At 43.6% G+C, this 17,257-nt stretch overlaps 1 protein-coding gene and 1 long non-coding RNA gene across 2 annotated transcripts; one reads left to right on the top strand and one right to left on the bottom strand.

The window, feature by feature from the left end:
• The first annotated feature begins 3,553 nt into the window (after positions 1-3,553).
• LOC125720146 (aristaless-related homeobox protein-like) lies at positions 3,554-8,036 on the top strand. The gene is made up of 5 exons (XM_048995293.1): positions 3,554-3,967; positions 4,796-5,342; positions 6,421-6,466; positions 6,955-7,253; positions 7,327-8,036. The coding sequence occupies exons 1-5, from the start codon at positions 3,781-3,783 to the stop codon at positions 7,568-7,570; spliced, it is 1,323 nt and encodes a 440-aa protein (XP_048851250.1). The 5' UTR covers positions 3,554-3,780; the 3' UTR covers positions 7,571-8,036.
• Positions 5,047-16,645, bottom strand: LOC125720178 (uncharacterized). The gene is made up of 4 exons (XR_007385372.1): positions 16,559-16,645; positions 7,655-7,812; positions 5,391-5,491; positions 5,047-5,142 (listed from the first exon to the last, which is right to left on the bottom strand). It is a non-coding gene; the product is annotated as an uncharacterized LOC125720178 (long non-coding RNA).
• Between the last annotated feature and the right edge of the window lie 612 nt (positions 16,646-17,257).

Here is a 17,257-nt window from a genome sequence, read left to right as displayed (position 1 = left end):
TTTTTCATGTTTTGTTCCTGTTATGGCGCCCTAAGCCCTAGACCGCTTAGTCGTGCAGGCTGCCGTAAGATACGGAAGGTCTGCTGTCTCTACCCAATAAAGACCGTCTGCTCTAAAGCTGCTGCATCTGGCTCGTGTCTCGCCTGATGCTCATGACACAAACCGAGTATTGCTGGGGGGAAAAATAAATTTTTCCAGTACAGCAGAGTCCATCCCAACCAGTCAATCTGAGCTGAATTATCTAACTGCATGGTACTGCAGCTCCTCCAAAATGGGGTTTTTATGCAGCGGAAACACATTAGAACCTACGTGAGCTTTTCATACCAACTCACCCACTGTACTTTATACTATGCTGACTATATAAGCTTATTTGTTTATATCTCCCAAACTGTTTGTAACCCACATTGTATCACTCTTATTTATAAACCTAAAAGTGCCAGTTTGTTTATTAATTGCACATTTTATTATTTGGTTTGTGTATTTTTTTGACAGTATAGTCCAGTTTAAATTGTATACTCATGCCAACTCTAAAACAAATACATTGTGCTTTCTGTACATGACGAGTAAAGGGATTCTGATTCGGGTCTCGGCTGATAACATTACCTACCCACTGTTTGCTTTGCAGTATGTGACTTAGATCCACGGTATTGTGACAGTTCTCACTGTAGCCACACTGCAGCTGCACAGTCGTTTCTGTCCATCTTCTAGCTGTGTTATCCCGGCCAGGGTTGCAGGAGCCCAAAAGGCTGGGATACACACTAGATGGGACACAAGTCCATCTCAGGGCATTGAGGGTACACCAGATCTCCGGTCGTTGGACTGTGGGGAGATAAGCATGCGGAGACCAGAAGGGTTTCTCTATAACAAGAATGCAAAGACCATACTTGTGGTCTTGGCAAGAGCAGCCTTGCTAACTTGCTTCCCAAAAACGAACTTGGGACGGAATGAATCATGAGTCAGGAATGGCAATGGCGGGGCAAGAACGACATCAGGGGATTATTGCCTTCTTATCTACTTCGCTTCATAGTATTGGAACCGGTATCGGCAATGGAAGATGACGTAAAACGGGTACACGAGAACACAAGTACAGCCAAGTAGCCTATGCATATTGAGAAAAACCCTATAGGATACTTCGTTTGAAGATGGACACAGTATAGAGATTGTATGAATATAGCATCTAACCTATTTTATTACATTTTAAAAGAGAGTAATTCTATGTATAAATATCAAGCATTCAATTATAATTCTACACAACTTAAATTGATGTGGCAGTTCAGCGAAATTAGCGTCTTTTGATTTTATTATAACTTTCTTGCTGTTTAAGATTACAGTTGATAACAGGGTTGCAAGCACCCATTGTTGTCCTGTTCGCGGCTTGTCACTCTGATCTTTCGCTAACAAAGTCAATAAATTATCACGGGGGCAGTTAATAACCGCCTATTAACGTTGCTTACGCGAGTGCCTAAAAGGTCCCCTCTTTGTTCTGCTGCTCTGACAGCGCACCAGCCCATTACAACCTCAGCAACCGGAATGGAGAAACAACACCCCATAAGCTCTTAAGGACTATTTATACTAGTAATTAGAGCATTGGTCACGTTCGTTAAATACTGTGACTTTCTCTCTTTCGCTGAAAGACAATAAAGGCAAGGGGTGGGAGTAAATTGCCTGACGTCTGGAAGCCCAGCAGCGGCCAAATTACTAACTGACTGTTTGACAGTTGGGCCGCTGCGCTATACGAGTTACTTCATATATGTGTGTAAACTCTAATTTGACCAAATTCCGTCTAAAACGAATAATATCAGCACATATAAGGGTGTGACACGTTCATATACATCTTAGTCCATTTAGGTATCTCTCCTTCTGGTTTCAAACTCACTCCTCAAAGCGAAAGTGCACTACAATGCGATACATTTTAATCCCGTCACTCTGCTGCTCCGCTGTCATGTTCGTTAGGGTCAGTAGATGGCGACTCAGACATACCCGATGTACCTCGCGCGCGCAGCTTTGGGAGTCCACTGTTAATTATAGGCGAAATTTAGACCGACCGCAACACATTTGTGCGACTGCACAAACGTGCCGCGGACAAATTGTAGTTATAAATTAAGCAAATAAAGCATTTCCACTAGGCGTCATGTTTTTGTTTGTGAATGTTGTATGTGATTCGATAAAGAAAAGGGCGATTTCTTTAACGTTGTTAAATTTCACATTCCGGGAAGTATTTCAATAATCAGTAATCCTTTATTGTAACTGAAAATGTATTGAATGTATAATAAGCAGGTTGTGACTGCATATATGCAAAATGTTGTGCTAAAATGGTCATGTCAAAAATAACATTCCCACCAGTCCTGTAACATAGGTTGCTCGTGTATTTGAATAATTTTCGGGTCTGTTTTCACTGTGGCTATCGACAGTGGCTGGATAAATCAACGAAATTATGCTACGTAATAATTTTCGCTTTTCTTAAAAATAATGTGCTTAACACATATGAAAGTAAATTACGTCACTATCGCTGTATGCATCCTTGTCTGATGACATACTTAAAACCATTCGTAAGCATGATCTGCATGGAAGTGTGCCGCAGTTTGTCAGCTCATCAAATTCTGCTGATTATCAATGCAAAAATATATGTACCATATGAACATAAAATTTGTAAGTAACAAAATGGGAAACGTAGTCGCTAAAATCGTTATTAAAACACAAAGTATACCCGATAATGATAATTAAGCATGGCAAACAGGAATTATACGTTGTAGTTCTATCGTCACCTCTTTTTTCATGTGGCTTCCGTTTGTAATACAATTAAGGAAAAGCAAGAAACGACCAAGGTGAAGGATAAATAGTTAATAATCGAAACAACCTGGGAACCGCCGTCATATGTCGCTCGTTTCTGAGCTATACGCTCACCATCTCGGTCTTTTCTGGGGTCTCATTCTCCTTCAAAAAAACATTAATGTTCCCGATACGAGTCTCGATTCCGGGGTATTTGCAATCCGTCTCTGCTTCAAAAGAAATAAGCAATGTTGTTTATTTAATTCTTAGAAGACAATCGAAAATCTCATTTTCCACATGCGGTTATTTCGCCATAAATTACCACTTCACCTGTATTGATGTGTATTGTAACGTACATATTATAAATTACAATTAATCTGACTCCCCCCCCCCTACATTCTGAATGTGTCATTCAATTTTGTCATTCACATTTGATCCAAATAAAAATAACGCTTAATTATTATAGGCTAGTGAAGTCGCGGGCAGTTCATCCAACAAGAAAAATGGATGTAACAGTTTACATTGTACCTGTCTGTAATATAGGCCTACTTCATAGCACCTTTAAAATACTCAGATCAGCAAGGACAATTATTTTAGGGACCAATTGATATTTATTATGAATAGGCGTAGTGTATTGTTAGTACATTGTTTACATTAAAAAGCATATCAAAATCTTAACACCAAACTATGACACTATAAAACATTCACAATAACTGCATTTTTTTTTTCGATAAAAGCCGTAGAAAGCTGATATTACTGCGTGAGTGTGCAGCATGTTCGCGAATTACTGAGTAGGAAGTTTAGGTGGGACATCGCCTCGCACTGATGGTGGTTTTTTTTTTTGGGACTGAGAGCCAATCAGAAGGACAGGGACACGTATGTGTGGCAGGACCAGGAGCGTCTGCAGCTCAGCCGCACCGTTACTGCGCGAAGGCAGGGCAACGGCGACAAGGTCTGATCCGCGACAAACACATTTCAACATAATCCAAAGATCTCATCAAAGGGGCAACCATGAGCCGTCAGTGCAATGATGGCGACTCAAAGAGAAATGAGAGCAGCGCTAAATCGCCAACTTGGCTCTCCTCATACTGTATAGACAGTATCCTGGGCCGTACGAGTCCCTGTGGAGCAGGATTAAAAGGGTCAAAAAATATCCGCGCGCTGCCTGGCACAACTGAACAAGACGGGAGCGCAGAAGGTAGGAAAACAGACCCGCACAAAACTCTCATGTTTGCTTCTTACACGTTATTTCTTCGAATATGTTAATTTCACAGACAGACTTGGTACTGGGCACTAAGCCATATTACCCTATGAAAAAGCCTCAGTGCCGCTCACGTTACACATCAGCCTAGAAGTTTTAAATATAGTTTTTATTATCGGTTTGGTTGTTCTCGTGTTTTACTGTTACAGTAATTACGTAGGGAGCAGTAAATAAAATCAAACTGGTCAAGAAAATAATTAAAAGGAAAAGAAAGCTAATAAATTATATAAGTTATCAACTAAATGATCTCGATATACTTAAACTAATCGCCCTTATTTGTAAATCTGCACGGTGGTAAAATACTGCCTATACCGGCTTAAAGTACCAGGTTCTAATACATTAATTTCTATATCATGTCACTGAAACGTTTATAAGCAGTTCAATAAGGTGTTAACGACGGCACTACATTTATTGTTAATGCTGACGGTTTTATTTGCAAATACTGCATTAAATATAACGCGTGGTTTATTTTGTATGCATATTTGCAATGTCTATATGAATGTTTGACTATTTACTTAAGCCATTTAAGTAGTTCTCTTGTGAGACATAGAACTACATAATGCGATATATAGCCTATACTGTATTTGCATTTACTCCGTTATAATGTTAAAATATTTTTTATTTTAAATAGCTACAGGCCTACATAAAAATATTTCCGCTAGATGACACGGACAGTAAAATTTAACGATGACAGGTACATCTCCTTGCTCTTGATAAAAGCTCTTGATAGAGATTAACCTTTGAATTACTTTGATTTATTTGCAGTCTCCACCAAAGATAGCTCATCTTTAATGCCGGAGGTGCACCTGCCGCCCAAGCTACGCCGGTTCTTTGACCGGGAAGGGAAATACTTGGACTCTGGCAGAAAATCTCAGGGAAACGGGGATCTGGTGAAAGCAGAGAAAATGCACAATTTTAGAATTATACAGGCACCCCCCGTTAACATCAGTCGTACCAAGTCCTACAGGGAGAACCAGTCGCTGAAACAGCTGGACGGGGCCAAGAGCCCCAAGAGCGGGTCCGAGGCGCTGACGGAATCGGGGACGCTCAAATTCGAGGAAGATGCGGTACAGGAGGAGCCATCCATGGAGTCACTTTCTGGAGATGCATCTCTAAAAGAAGCAGAGGGCACCAACAACGATGGGGATGTTAAAGACGGAGAGGACAGTATGTGCTTGTCGGCGGGCAGTGACTCAGAGGAGGGCATGCTCAAGCGCAAGCAGCGGAGATACAGGACGACATTTACCACGTACCAATTAGAAGAGCTGGAGAGGGCCTTCCAGAAGACGCACTACCCTGACGTGTTCACCAGGTAAGGCACCTCCAGCAATTACATTAGCTAAAAATAGGAGATATTCACCTGTGGCATGCAGGTCGGTCGGCTTTCGTGCCACTTTATTGGCGCAGAAGGCAGAGTAAAGGCAGCCGAGGTATTTCACCGGTTGACGTCATGGCGGTCACCTGAAATGGGTGCAGTGTGAAAAGTTCAGCGTTTACTTACGCACTCGCTCAAGCGTCGACGAGTTTCATCCTCGTCGATTAAAACAACCGTCCTTATATTTGAACGGACCTTTCCATTAGTCAGATTATGTTTATGTTTAAAACTTTAACCTCTCATTTAATATTTCTGTCATACTACTAACTTTTTAATAATATATATTTAGATATTTTTTTCATATTAGATTTTAGAAAACTAAGATAACAAAAAATATTTGGCCATTTTAACCTCTCTTCTTCACATTTATTAAAATATGACAATGCAAAATTATTTCTTGTTGAATTAAAAAAACATATTTAGATTATTTTAGAACGGTTTCCATTTATATTTTAAAATGTTCATTTCGGGACATCCTTTAGTTCCTTTAATATTGATCTTTTGCTTAATAGATAATATTCGTACGTATATTTATATATACGTGAAATGACGAAGCCTTTTATAATAATAATAATAATAATAATAATAATAATAATGCAAATCCTTTAATTTTTCTTGATGATACAGTTTGATGCACTTTATTTTATTGACAGACTAGAATATTCTATCTTTAATATTCTATCTTTAATAAATATTACATTGGAAATGGTAGAGAATCGGTCGGAAGTCTATAAATCAAATATAGAGAAATTGTTTTTAAAGATGACAAATTTGTGCTTTTTCCGCACGCCATGTTTCATTGTATGCAGCGCCGTCGAACGATCTTTAATTTGCGCCAAAAAACTATAGGTGTACAGAATCAGTTAACAAAATCAAATAAAATTATTTCGCGCAGATAATACCCGCGAATAAGAAAGAAATAACAGCAAAAAAAAATCGTGTTCAGATTACTGAAACGCAATGTTAATATTATGATTGAAATCAAATACAGCGGTTAAAATCTTTACTTTGGCAGGGAGGAGCTTGCAGTGCGACTAGACCTGACAGAGGCGCGAGTACAAGTAGGTACATCGTTTAACATTATTATTATTATTATTATTATTATTATTATTATTGTTGTTGTTGTTGTTTAGTTTTTTGGTTGTCAGTAATATTTGTATTAGTAGTTGTACAGAATTACAATATATTTTTATTTACTATATGATTTGTTATTTTATTATTTTAAGAATTCTCAGCTGCAGCCTTGTCTTACTTTATTATGAAAAGGCCAAAAGAGAAGATGCAGTTTAGCTTTTAGTCCGAGAGGAAGTATGAATTGGAGTAGATTGTTGCTTGATTTCCCATTATCTGACTGTAGGGAGCAGTGCTGCTATGAGGCCTTGAGTGCCCCCACCCCCCACCCATCCTACAGAGACACTAGACACTAACTAATGAGCCAGACTGCTGTCCTCCATGTGAACGCACATTATTAGCTGCGCAGAGCTGCTCTCCCTTGCTGGGGCTGTGGGGGGCCACTGCGGCGCTCATACCTGCACCGTGTGGCCAACAGGTGTGGTTCCAGAACCGCCGGGCCAAATGGAGGAAGCGGGAGAAGGCGGGGGTCCATGCGGCACCCCAGGGGCTCTCCTTTCCGGGACACCTGCTTGCATCCCACCCCCTGGGCCCCTACTTCGAAGGGGGACCATGTGCTGCTCACGTTCCCCAGCCCCAGGACTCCCCCTGGAGCACCGGCACCTTCCGGGGGCTCACTCTCCCTCCCAGTGGCTCGGGGCCCCGGTTTGGCTTGAGTGCCTTGCTGGGCGCCGCCGTGTTCCGGCATCCGGCCCTCATGAGCCCGGCTTTTGGCAGGTAAGCAGTCCTGCCCTTTGCATTGTGGCGCCGATTATGAAATGGTGAGCTTTCACTAGCTCCTCCCCCCCAGGCTCTTCTCCATGGCGTCCCTGACTGCCCCTCCCTCGTCGGCTGCACTGCTTCACCCCCCCACCACCTCTGTTGATGCCATGGTTCCGGCAGCAACTCTGCCGGACTCCCCGGTGCCCTCTGTGGCAGCTGACCGCCGTGCTTCTAGCATCGCAGCCCTGCGGCTCAGAGCCAGGGAGCACTCGGCTCAGCTTACCCAGCTGAACATCCTGCCCCCCGGGGGGGCGGGAAAGGAGGTCTGTTAAGCTCCGCCCCCCCCCCCCCCCCCATATGATCACCCTGCCCACACATGCATGACCAAAGTGAAGAGGGCCGGCCTTACAGCTCACCTGCAGCTCCCAGAATGCCCTTGTGATTTCCGCCAGCGCCTGCCATCTCTCTCCTCCCGCTCGTCGCCGTATCCCGCAGGGACATGATGAGCAGAGGCCAGTGCTGGGTGGGGTCCTCCAGGCTCTGTAACAGTGGCCTTCTGCTGTCCCCAAAATCTCTGTGCCAAAGGGGAGAGGGTGACCAGCGAGCTGAGAGCCCCAGCAGCTGTGACAGGCTGGGAAGCACTGATGCACATACAGTATGAGTCGCCTGTATGAAGCAGAGGACGGCAGCTTCTGTATTCTCACTGTGGATTCATTCCTGCCTCCACTGATATTTAATTTTAAAATGAGAGCTATAACTAAGAGCTTTGTATATTTTACAGTGTTTTAAACGGCTGTATTCATGCATTTGTGTTATTGTAAAGGTTTTATCTAAGACTTCCATTAAAAAAATAGTTTAACTCATAAAAATATTATGACCCTTCATCATTTAAGGTCTGTCAGTGGAGTTTTTTAACTTTCAACCGGAAATATGTACTGGAAATGCATTTGTTTATTTTTTTATGATATTGGGAGTTAAAATGAGCTAAAGAAAAGCAATGTGTTGTATAAACATTTTCTACAGTAAAAGGGGTTGAAACATTGACCTGTGGCCACAGAATGTCATACAGTAAAGATTGGCTTCCCAAACCACTTATCCTTCTGGGTCGTGGGGAGTCCAGAGTCTATCCTGGAAGCTATAGGCACAGGGCGCACTCACACATGCACTCCTATGGGCAATTCAGTAACTCCAATCAGCCTCAGCATGTCTTTAGACTGGGGGGGGGGGAAACTGGAGTACCTGGAAGAAACCCCACGACGACATGGGGAGAACATGCAAACTCCGCACACAAGTAACCCAGACAGAGATTCGAACCCAGGTCCCAGAGGTGTGAGGCAACAGTGCTAACCACTGCACCACCATGCCACCCCCAAATTTAACTAAATAATTAGAAACAAACATTCATTTTTCCATCCATCCATTTTATATGCCTGTTGTCCTATGCAGTGTCACAGGGGTCCAGAACAAGACAATAAACAACACAGGACACCAACCGTCACAGGGCACACTCACCATTATGGACAATTTGGTAACTCTAGGTAACACCGGAGTACCGGGAGGAAAAGCCATGACGACACGGGGAGAACATGCAGAGAACATGCAAACTCCACACACATGGAGCAAGGGGTGGAGACTCAAACCCTGGTCCCAGAAGTGTGAGGCAGCAGCGCTAAACATCCATCATCTACATCTTCTGAACACTTACTTCAGACAGAAATGCAGAGGGAAATAAGTCTATCATAGGCAGTACTGGACAGGATTACAATCAGCCACGGAATGGGATTCATTTCCAGCCCCGGAGTTTTATGCCCAAAACCATGCATTTGTTCTGGGGAAACTTTGATAAATGATGCCTGTCACATTTTATTATCCCGATAAAGGACAAATTCTGCGCTTTTAAAAAGTCTGCACTTTCTCAGCCCCGCCTGGTCTCTTTTAACCATCCGTCGTTTAAAGAATTCCAGTGATTATCAATAGTCACTTGTGGCACTTCCGCGACCGCGTTCAGTGCTAAAAGATATGCGGTCACAAAGACGCGGCTGCCGGGTCCTTGCGCGTTTCTCTATGCAGAGCAGTTGTGGTTTATTGAGTGCGTGTGCGCCAGAGAACTCGCTGGTTAACATTCTGATTCCGATCATTGTAGATTTTTAAACTTGTACATTTATTTTGTCGAGTTGAACTACTTTGTCGAGTTAGGCTACGTAGTGCTAATCTATAGCATTAACCCTAACCCCAAACCCCCCCTAAAACCCTAACCCTAACCCTAATCCCAAAACGGTGGAACTGCACATGCGCAGAAAGGCTCGATAGCACGTCTAGATAGCTAGCTCAACCCGTCAGAACACAGCCTTAATCTTAAACTTGTGGAATTATTTTGTTTATAACTCCCCAGTCTCCTGATTGGCCACTCTGGGCCTCATTCCAGTCCATCACAGGGCACACAGATGCACAGCACAGGATTGCAGCCTAATATAGCCTGATGCAAACGAACGTGCACACGCACACATATCCACAAACATTGAGGTGTGATTGAGAACAGCCACCGAAGTCCCCGAAAGTTTTTTTTAACGTATTTTTATTCTGGCACCTTAGTGACGCTAACCATAATTGTATTAATCCATATTTAACAAAAACAAGATCGCCTCATGAGAGAAAAAGCGTGGATTTGCATTATGGTCTTTTTTCTGCCTGTTAACAAAAACATGCTTTCAAAGGCGTAAAATTGGGTTTAGAATCTCCAATGCGGCTCATAAGAAGAGTCTCCTCATCAATGAAGTAACAAGTCATTTCGAAGAGTGCCATTCTTCAGCCTCCACGATTTAATCTACCCGCCGCCCCAAGCGGAGCCACTACAGCAATCAATGCGCTTCTTTCACTAAAGTCATTTTCCTCCATTTGACCCGTTCATGGTGCTGAACTAAATTGCGTGAAATTACCTAGCGGATTAATGCCCCTCTTTATCGTCTACTCGGAGAAGAGCTTTCAGACTCCTTGTTTTACATCTGCTAATCTTGTATAACCCCGACACTGAGGAATAGCAAGGGGAATCGAAGAAAAGAGAACTAAAATCCCAAAGTGATCGCTCTGTTATTGCCTTTCTTCAAATGGTTCTTCGCAATAAACCCCGTTAATATTACCCAGAACTACTAAAAGTTCAGACTTCACCGGGTTTACAGAAAACGTTGTTGCTGGGCATAATAAATGTGAGTGTTTAGTAAACCAATTGCCTTTCTAATTTCAGTCTCACTTTGACCAATATCCGGGACCAGAAGCCAGATGGATGCTAATGTCAGGAGACGGCTGTCGCAGCTTCCGTTTGTAATGTTTGCTGGCGAGTGAGTAAGAACGCGGCAAATGAGGTTTTTGCGGCTTTTTGAATGTATTGCTTGTTTCGAACACTCTTCGACTGCTAAACGCATTTCCACCTGCTTTTCTAAAACAACATCAACAAAAAAAGCTTGATTATACATTTCACGTATTCAATTGCAGCGGTGATTTTTTCCCCCCTACTCGCATCATGATTTATGAATAGGCATAAAAATATTCACTCAATCTGTCACACAAGCTCATTAAGTAGGCTATATAAAAGTATACACACTCGCAAGTAATCAGTACCAAGACAGAATTTCACTAATAGGTATAATTCAAAATTCAAGTCAAAATTCATTAATATTATTTAAAATGTCGGCAATCTGAATATATATTACAAGGAATTTTGTGTGCATTTGGAGCCCTAAAAAGGGGTTATGTCCAATGTGTTATTATGTTATTAATATGTTATTCTTAATTTATGGAGATTAAGGAAAATGTAGGCTTAAATCAAAAGAAAATGGCATCTCAGTTGTATTTTATTTCTCTAATCAGTGACACCCTGACAAAACATTTGGTGACAATGTATTCAGCCACAGAGTGACATATAGAATAAACACTGTATTGCCAAAAGCATTAGGACACCCCTCCAAATCATTGAATCCAGGTGTATCAATCACTTCCATAGCCACAGGCGTATAAAATCAAGCACCTAGCTGTACAGACTAGTTCTGCAAACATTTGAGAAAGAATGGGTCACTCTCAGGAGCCCAGTGAATTCAAGTGTGGTACCATGATAGGATGTCACCTGTGCATTTGTGAAACTTCCTCACTACTGAATATTCCTCGGTCAATTGTTAGTGGTATTATAACAAACTGTGAGCAATTGGGAACAACAGCAACTCAGTCATGAAGTGTTAGGCCATGTAAAATCACAGAGCGGGGACAACGCATGCTGAGGCACACAGTGTGTAGAAGTGGCCAACTGTCTGCAGAGTCAATAGCTACAGACCTCCAAACTTTGTGTAGCCTTCAGGTTAGCTCATGAATAGTGCGCAGAGAACTTAATGGAATGGGTTTCCATGGCCAAGCAGCTGCATCCAAGCCTTACATCACAAAGTGCAATGCAAAGCGTCAGATGCAGTGGTGTAAAGCACACCAACACTGGACTCTGGAGCAGAGGAGACTAGAGTGATGAATCACACAACAGTCCCCATCTACTTCACACACATACTTTAAAACCAGCTGCAGATAATCAGACTGTATGCAGGCAGACAGCAGGTGACAGCTGCTGATTAACAGTCAGATTGTATGTAGGCAGATAGCAGGTGACAGTTGCTGATTAACAGTCAGACTGTATGCAGGCAGACAGCAGGTGACAGCTGCTGATTGACAGTCAGATTGTATGCAGGCAGACAGCAGGTGCCAGCTGCTGATTGACAGTCAGACTGTATGCAGGGAGAGAGCAGGGGACAACTGCTGATAGACAGTCAGACTGTATGCAGGCAGAGAGCAGATGACAGCTGCTGATTGGCAGTCAGATTGTATGCAGGCAGATAGCAGGTGAGAGCTGCTGATTGACAGTCAGACTGTATGCAGGCAGACAGCAGGTGACAGCTGTTGATTAACAGTCAGATTGTATGCAGGCAGACAGCAGGTGACAGCTGCTGATTGACAGTCAGACTGTATGCAGGCAGACAGCATATGACAGCTGCTGATTGGCAGTCAGATTGTATGCAGGCAGACAGCAAGTGACAGCTGTTGATTGACAGTCAGATTGTATGCAGGCAGACAGCAGGTGACAGCTGCTGATTGACAGTCAGACTGTATGCAGGCAGACAGCAGATGACAGCTGCTGATTGGCAGTCAGATTGTACGCAGGCAGACAGCAGGTGAGAGCTGCTGATTGACAGTCAGACTGTACGCAGGCAGACAGCAGGTGACAGTTGCTGATTGACAATCAGATTGTATACAGGCAGACAGCAGATGACAGCTGCTGATTGACAGTCAGATTGTATGCAGGCAGACAGCAGGTGACAGCTGTTGATTGACAGTCAGACTGTATGCAGGCAGACAGCAGGTGACAGTTGCTGATTGACAATCAGATTGTATACAGGCAGACAGCAGATGACAGCTGCTGATTGACAGTCAGATTGTATGCAGGCAGACAGCAGGTGACAGCTGCTGATTTACAGTCAGACTGTATGCAGGCAGATGGTGTCATGGATCCGGGCGGGTTCTGAGCGGGAACGAGGCATCATGTAGGCGGGGAACAGAAATGGTGGACGACCCACTTGCGGCTCACAGCAAATGGGGATTTATTAAATAAAACAGAAAACAGTAAGAACACGACAAAAAGCAAAATGAGCACGAGGGTCAGAAACAAAAGGGGATCAGCAAAGACTAATGACAAGCAGGCAGGTAAGCAGAAGAAACATGTAACAATGAGAACATTCACAAACAACAGAGTCATACTAATCACAAGCAGGCAGGTAAGCAGGAGATACATGTAACAGAATGAGAACATTCACAGTCAACAGAATCATACTAATCACAAGCAGGCAGGTAAGCAGGAGATACATGTAACAGAATGAGAACATTCACAGTCAACAGAGTCATACTAATCACAAGCAGGCAGGTAAGCAGAAGATACATGTAACAGAATGAGAACATTCACAATCAACAGAGTCATACTAATCAGAAGCAGGCAGGTAAGCAGAAGATACATGTAACAGAATGAGAACATTCACAGTCAACAGAGTCATACTAATCACAAACAGGCAGGTAAGCAGAAGATACATGTAACAGAATGAGAACATTCACAGTCAACAGCATCATACTAATCACAAACAATGAAGCACTAGGGACTAAAACTCAGGCAGGAACTTAAATACAAACACTGAACAGGGTGATGACAAGCAGCAGTGAAACAGACAATTAACCAATAGGGGAAGGTGCAGGACAATGAGCAATCAGGGAAACACACAAGGGCAGGTACAGGAACAGGCAACAGGTGGAACTAATTAACTCAGGGAACTGAAGAGGGAAACTAAGAACTAACCAAGGAAACAGGGAAACAGGAACTAAGACTGGGGAGTAACAGACAGGTAGGAACACAAGCACGGGCACAAAGAATTTAACCAAAACCAAATACAAATGACAAGACTCAGGAACAAGAAAACTCATACAATGAAACAAAATACAAGGTGAGCTATGCAGCCCACAGGGACCAGGGGAAAACACAAATGCTTCAGTAACTGCCAATGTTGCATCCTGCTTGGCCAACTGTTACCAGTCAGTCGCTTCAGGAGTTCTATATTCTAACCAAGCTTGGAAGGTCTCCTTCTTCAGCTTAACAGCTCACTTTACCACTGGTGTCCACCACAGGGTTTGGGGATTGCCACTCTGACAGGCACTAACAACTTTACAGCCACAGCTCTGCACAGCAGCCTCAGCGATGGAGTCCCGGAACATGGCCCATTCAGGTTCCATGTCCCCTGAATACCTCGAGATGCAGAAGTTCTGCCAGTTGTGTGAGTTGAAGATCTCCTGGATAGGAGCCTCCGACAGATGCTCCCAGCACACCCTCACTATACGTTTGGGGTTACCAGGTCTATCCGGCATTTTCTTCCATCGTCAGATCCAACTCACGACCAGATGGTGATCAGCTGAGAGTCCAACTCCTCTCCTCACCCGAGTGTTAAAGTCCCCTAGCAGAACAATGAAACTCCCATAGGTGGCACCTTGCAGCATCCCATCCAAGGTCTCCAAGAAGGCTGGACACTCTGAAATGGTATTGGGTGCATACACACAGAGCTAGTCCCCTGACATGAAACCCAAGGAAGACAACCATCACTTTTTCCCGAGGTAAACTCCTATTTACTGGCGCTGAACCAGGGGGCTATAAGTAGACTCACACCTGCCTGGCGCCTCTCACCAAATGCGCCTCCAGAGTGGAGTAGAGTCCAGCCCCTCGCCACTTTTTTAGTTACTGAGCCCAAGAAGTGCATTGAGGTGAGCCCGACTATGTCTAGTTGGCATCTCTGTACCTCATGCACCAGCTCAGGCTGGTTTACCGCCAGAAAAGTCATGCTCCATGTGCCTATAGCCAGATTTGGTTGCTGACAATCGGTCTGCCGAGGCCCCAATTTACACTATACCTGACCCCCACGGCCCCCAAGGTAGGTACAGGGCTCACAGGAGTGTAGATACATGTAACCCTTTTCAGCTATGCCCGACTGGGCCCCATGCGTAGAGATCTGTCCACCATGCGCTCACTCAAGAGCCCTCCTCCATCAGGCCGGCTCCAGGGCAGGGCCCCGGTTTCCCTAATCCAAGCATGGTCACATCTACCTTTATGGTAATAGTCATGGTAGTCGATGTGAAACACATATAGTCTGGCCGGTCACTTAGGACCAACTTGCTTGGGGGATACTACCAGTGGCAATTGCCCCGGACAATAGATTCACAGAGGCACACATCCTAGGATCACAGAGACACACGTCCTAGGATCACAGAGGCACACATCCTAGGATCACAGAGACACACATCCTCAGATCACAGAGGCACATATCCTCAGATCACCGAGGCACACATCCTAGGATCACAGAGGCACATATCCTCAGATCACAGAGGCACACATCCTCAGATCACAGAGGCACATATCCTCAGATCACAGAGGCACACATCCTCAGATCACAGAGGCACATATCCTCAGATCACAGAGGCACATATCCTCAGATCACAGAGGCACATATCCTCAGATCACAGAGGCACACATCCTCAGATCACAGAGGTACATATCCTCAGATCACAGAGGAACATATCCTCAGATCACAGAGGTACACATCCTTGCATCGCAGAGACACATCTCAGATCACAGAGGCACACATCCTCAGATCACAGAGGCACATATCCTCAGATCACAGAGGCACACATCCTCAGATCACAGAGGCACACGTCCTCGGATCACAGAGGCACACATCCTAGGATCACAGAGGCACACAAACCCCTCCACCAGTACAAGGTGACGATTCATTGTATGCTAATGTGGAATACATACACTAAACTGAAATATGGGTGTGAAATAAATCACCCTTGCCATTGTTATTTTCTGAGAGAGCAACAAGCTCCTTTTCCATCTGATTTTTGCTCAATAAAAACAAAACATTTCTCCAGCAGGGGGAGTATTTCGATCCAACAGGCTTCCCTCAGCAGAAAGGGTGACAATAAGAATAAAGAGCATCTTTTTGCTTCTATATCAGCTTCAATGAGAACCAACAAGGTGTAAATACAATAACAAGTGTGTAATTAAATGAGCGTGATGAAGTAAATGGAGATTATCCCTCCATTCTGCCGCCTTATGAATATTCTATTAGCTGTTATCAGACAGCTGGAATAGCTGCTAATTTAATCATTGCTCCCAGTGGAAAGTGCCTCTTTGTGCAAGGATCATTTCAGAAAGTGAATAACTGATTTGACAATTCAGCCAGCAGGTTTTCACTGGCCATGCCACGGGGGGTCTGCATCGGAGGGCTTCTGAAATGAGCGGGTGACCAAGAAGTCAGCCAGAAAATTGACTATTATCAGACCATAAATAAAGGACCATTTTTGTTATACCAGTGGTGCAAAGTTACATCACACAGACACCAGATCAGCTTTTGAAAGGCAGAGAAAACATGAGGTGATTTAACATTGCAAATGGTAAGAACTTAAACGTAGATGCTGCCAGTGTCTGGGGTCTTTTCCTACTCACGTTTTTTTCAAAGAGACATTTAACCGGACAACCATCTACCAGGCCCAGAAGGCGATGCTAATCTGCGTGTGTTTGTCTGATGAGAGATTGTTAGAGAAACTGTAAGAAACGGAATGTCTGAGTGTGATTATGTCACATAAATGCACAAAAGTACAGGATTTATTTGCTGAGACACACATAGACATGCACACACACACACACACACACACACACACACACACACACACACACGCATTGGACAGGAGCTTAGAAATACCTGGCATGAAACCTTCAGGATCCTTTCAGCACGTAGCACAGCAGTGTCGCGGGAGCTCGCTCAGCTGGACGAGAGTTAACGTCCACAGAGGAACCGTCACTCTGCAGCTGTAGTGGAAGAAAAGAATCCAAACAGTTTTCATAAAGCTTAACAAAAAACCTTCCAATTTTAGTTAATGTTAATGGCCTGAAATAAGAATGTGACGCTATCCACAGAACAAGGTCACAAAACGAGTCAATATATGTAAATCTTTACAAGGCCAACACAGTGGGAGACAAAGGCGTTTAGCTGAAGCACTCGCTGCTGTCCCCACGCCTTTGTGCACATAATTCCTCCCCATTGAAAGGTATAATTGCCTGCTATTTGAAGATATTCATGCTCAATTTTTGAAATTAATTTCAATTGGGGAAATGTAGAAATGTCACCTCCAGTGAAAGGGGTTTGATTTCAATTATCCTTACTCAAAGGACTGTGATTTCCAAATACACTTAAGCAAAATTATGACAAGAATTTTTATTGCAGAAATTCAGTGTTTAAAGAGCGATTAGGCGATAAATGGCCGGGCTTTGAATCGGAGTGAATGCACTGGTCTCCATGTGAAAGGCACTCAATTATCCACGATTGCTGCGCGCTACGACGCGGCAAATAGGGATACCTGCTATTGCTGTAATTTGTGTGAAAATGAACATGCTGCAATTT

This window comes from Brienomyrus brachyistius, chromosome 24 (assembly GCF_023856365.1).
Source record: "Brienomyrus brachyistius isolate T26 chromosome 24, BBRACH_0.4, whole genome shotgun sequence".
Lineage (NCBI taxonomy): Eukaryota > Metazoa > Chordata > Actinopteri > Osteoglossiformes > Mormyridae > Brienomyrus > Brienomyrus brachyistius.
Note: the sequence above shows the minus strand (reverse complement) of the source record. Positions and strands in the feature narration are given on the sequence as shown.

What these genes read in the sequence shown, in the direction of transcription:
- LOC125720146 (XM_048995293.1), top strand. Translation starts at nt 3,781, where the DNA reads ATGAGCCGTCAGTGCAATGATGGCGACTCAAAGAGAAATGAGAGCAGC. An exon ending in TACCCTGACGTGTTCACCAG is followed by an intron (nt 5,343 to 6,420) that starts GTAAGGCACCTC and finishes TTACTTTGGCAG; the next exon opens with GGAGGAGCTTGCAGTGCGAC. An exon ending in TGACAGAGGCGCGAGTACAA is followed by an intron (nt 6,467 to 6,954) that starts GTAGGTACATCG and finishes TGTGGCCAACAG; the next exon opens with GTGTGGTTCCAGAACCGCCG.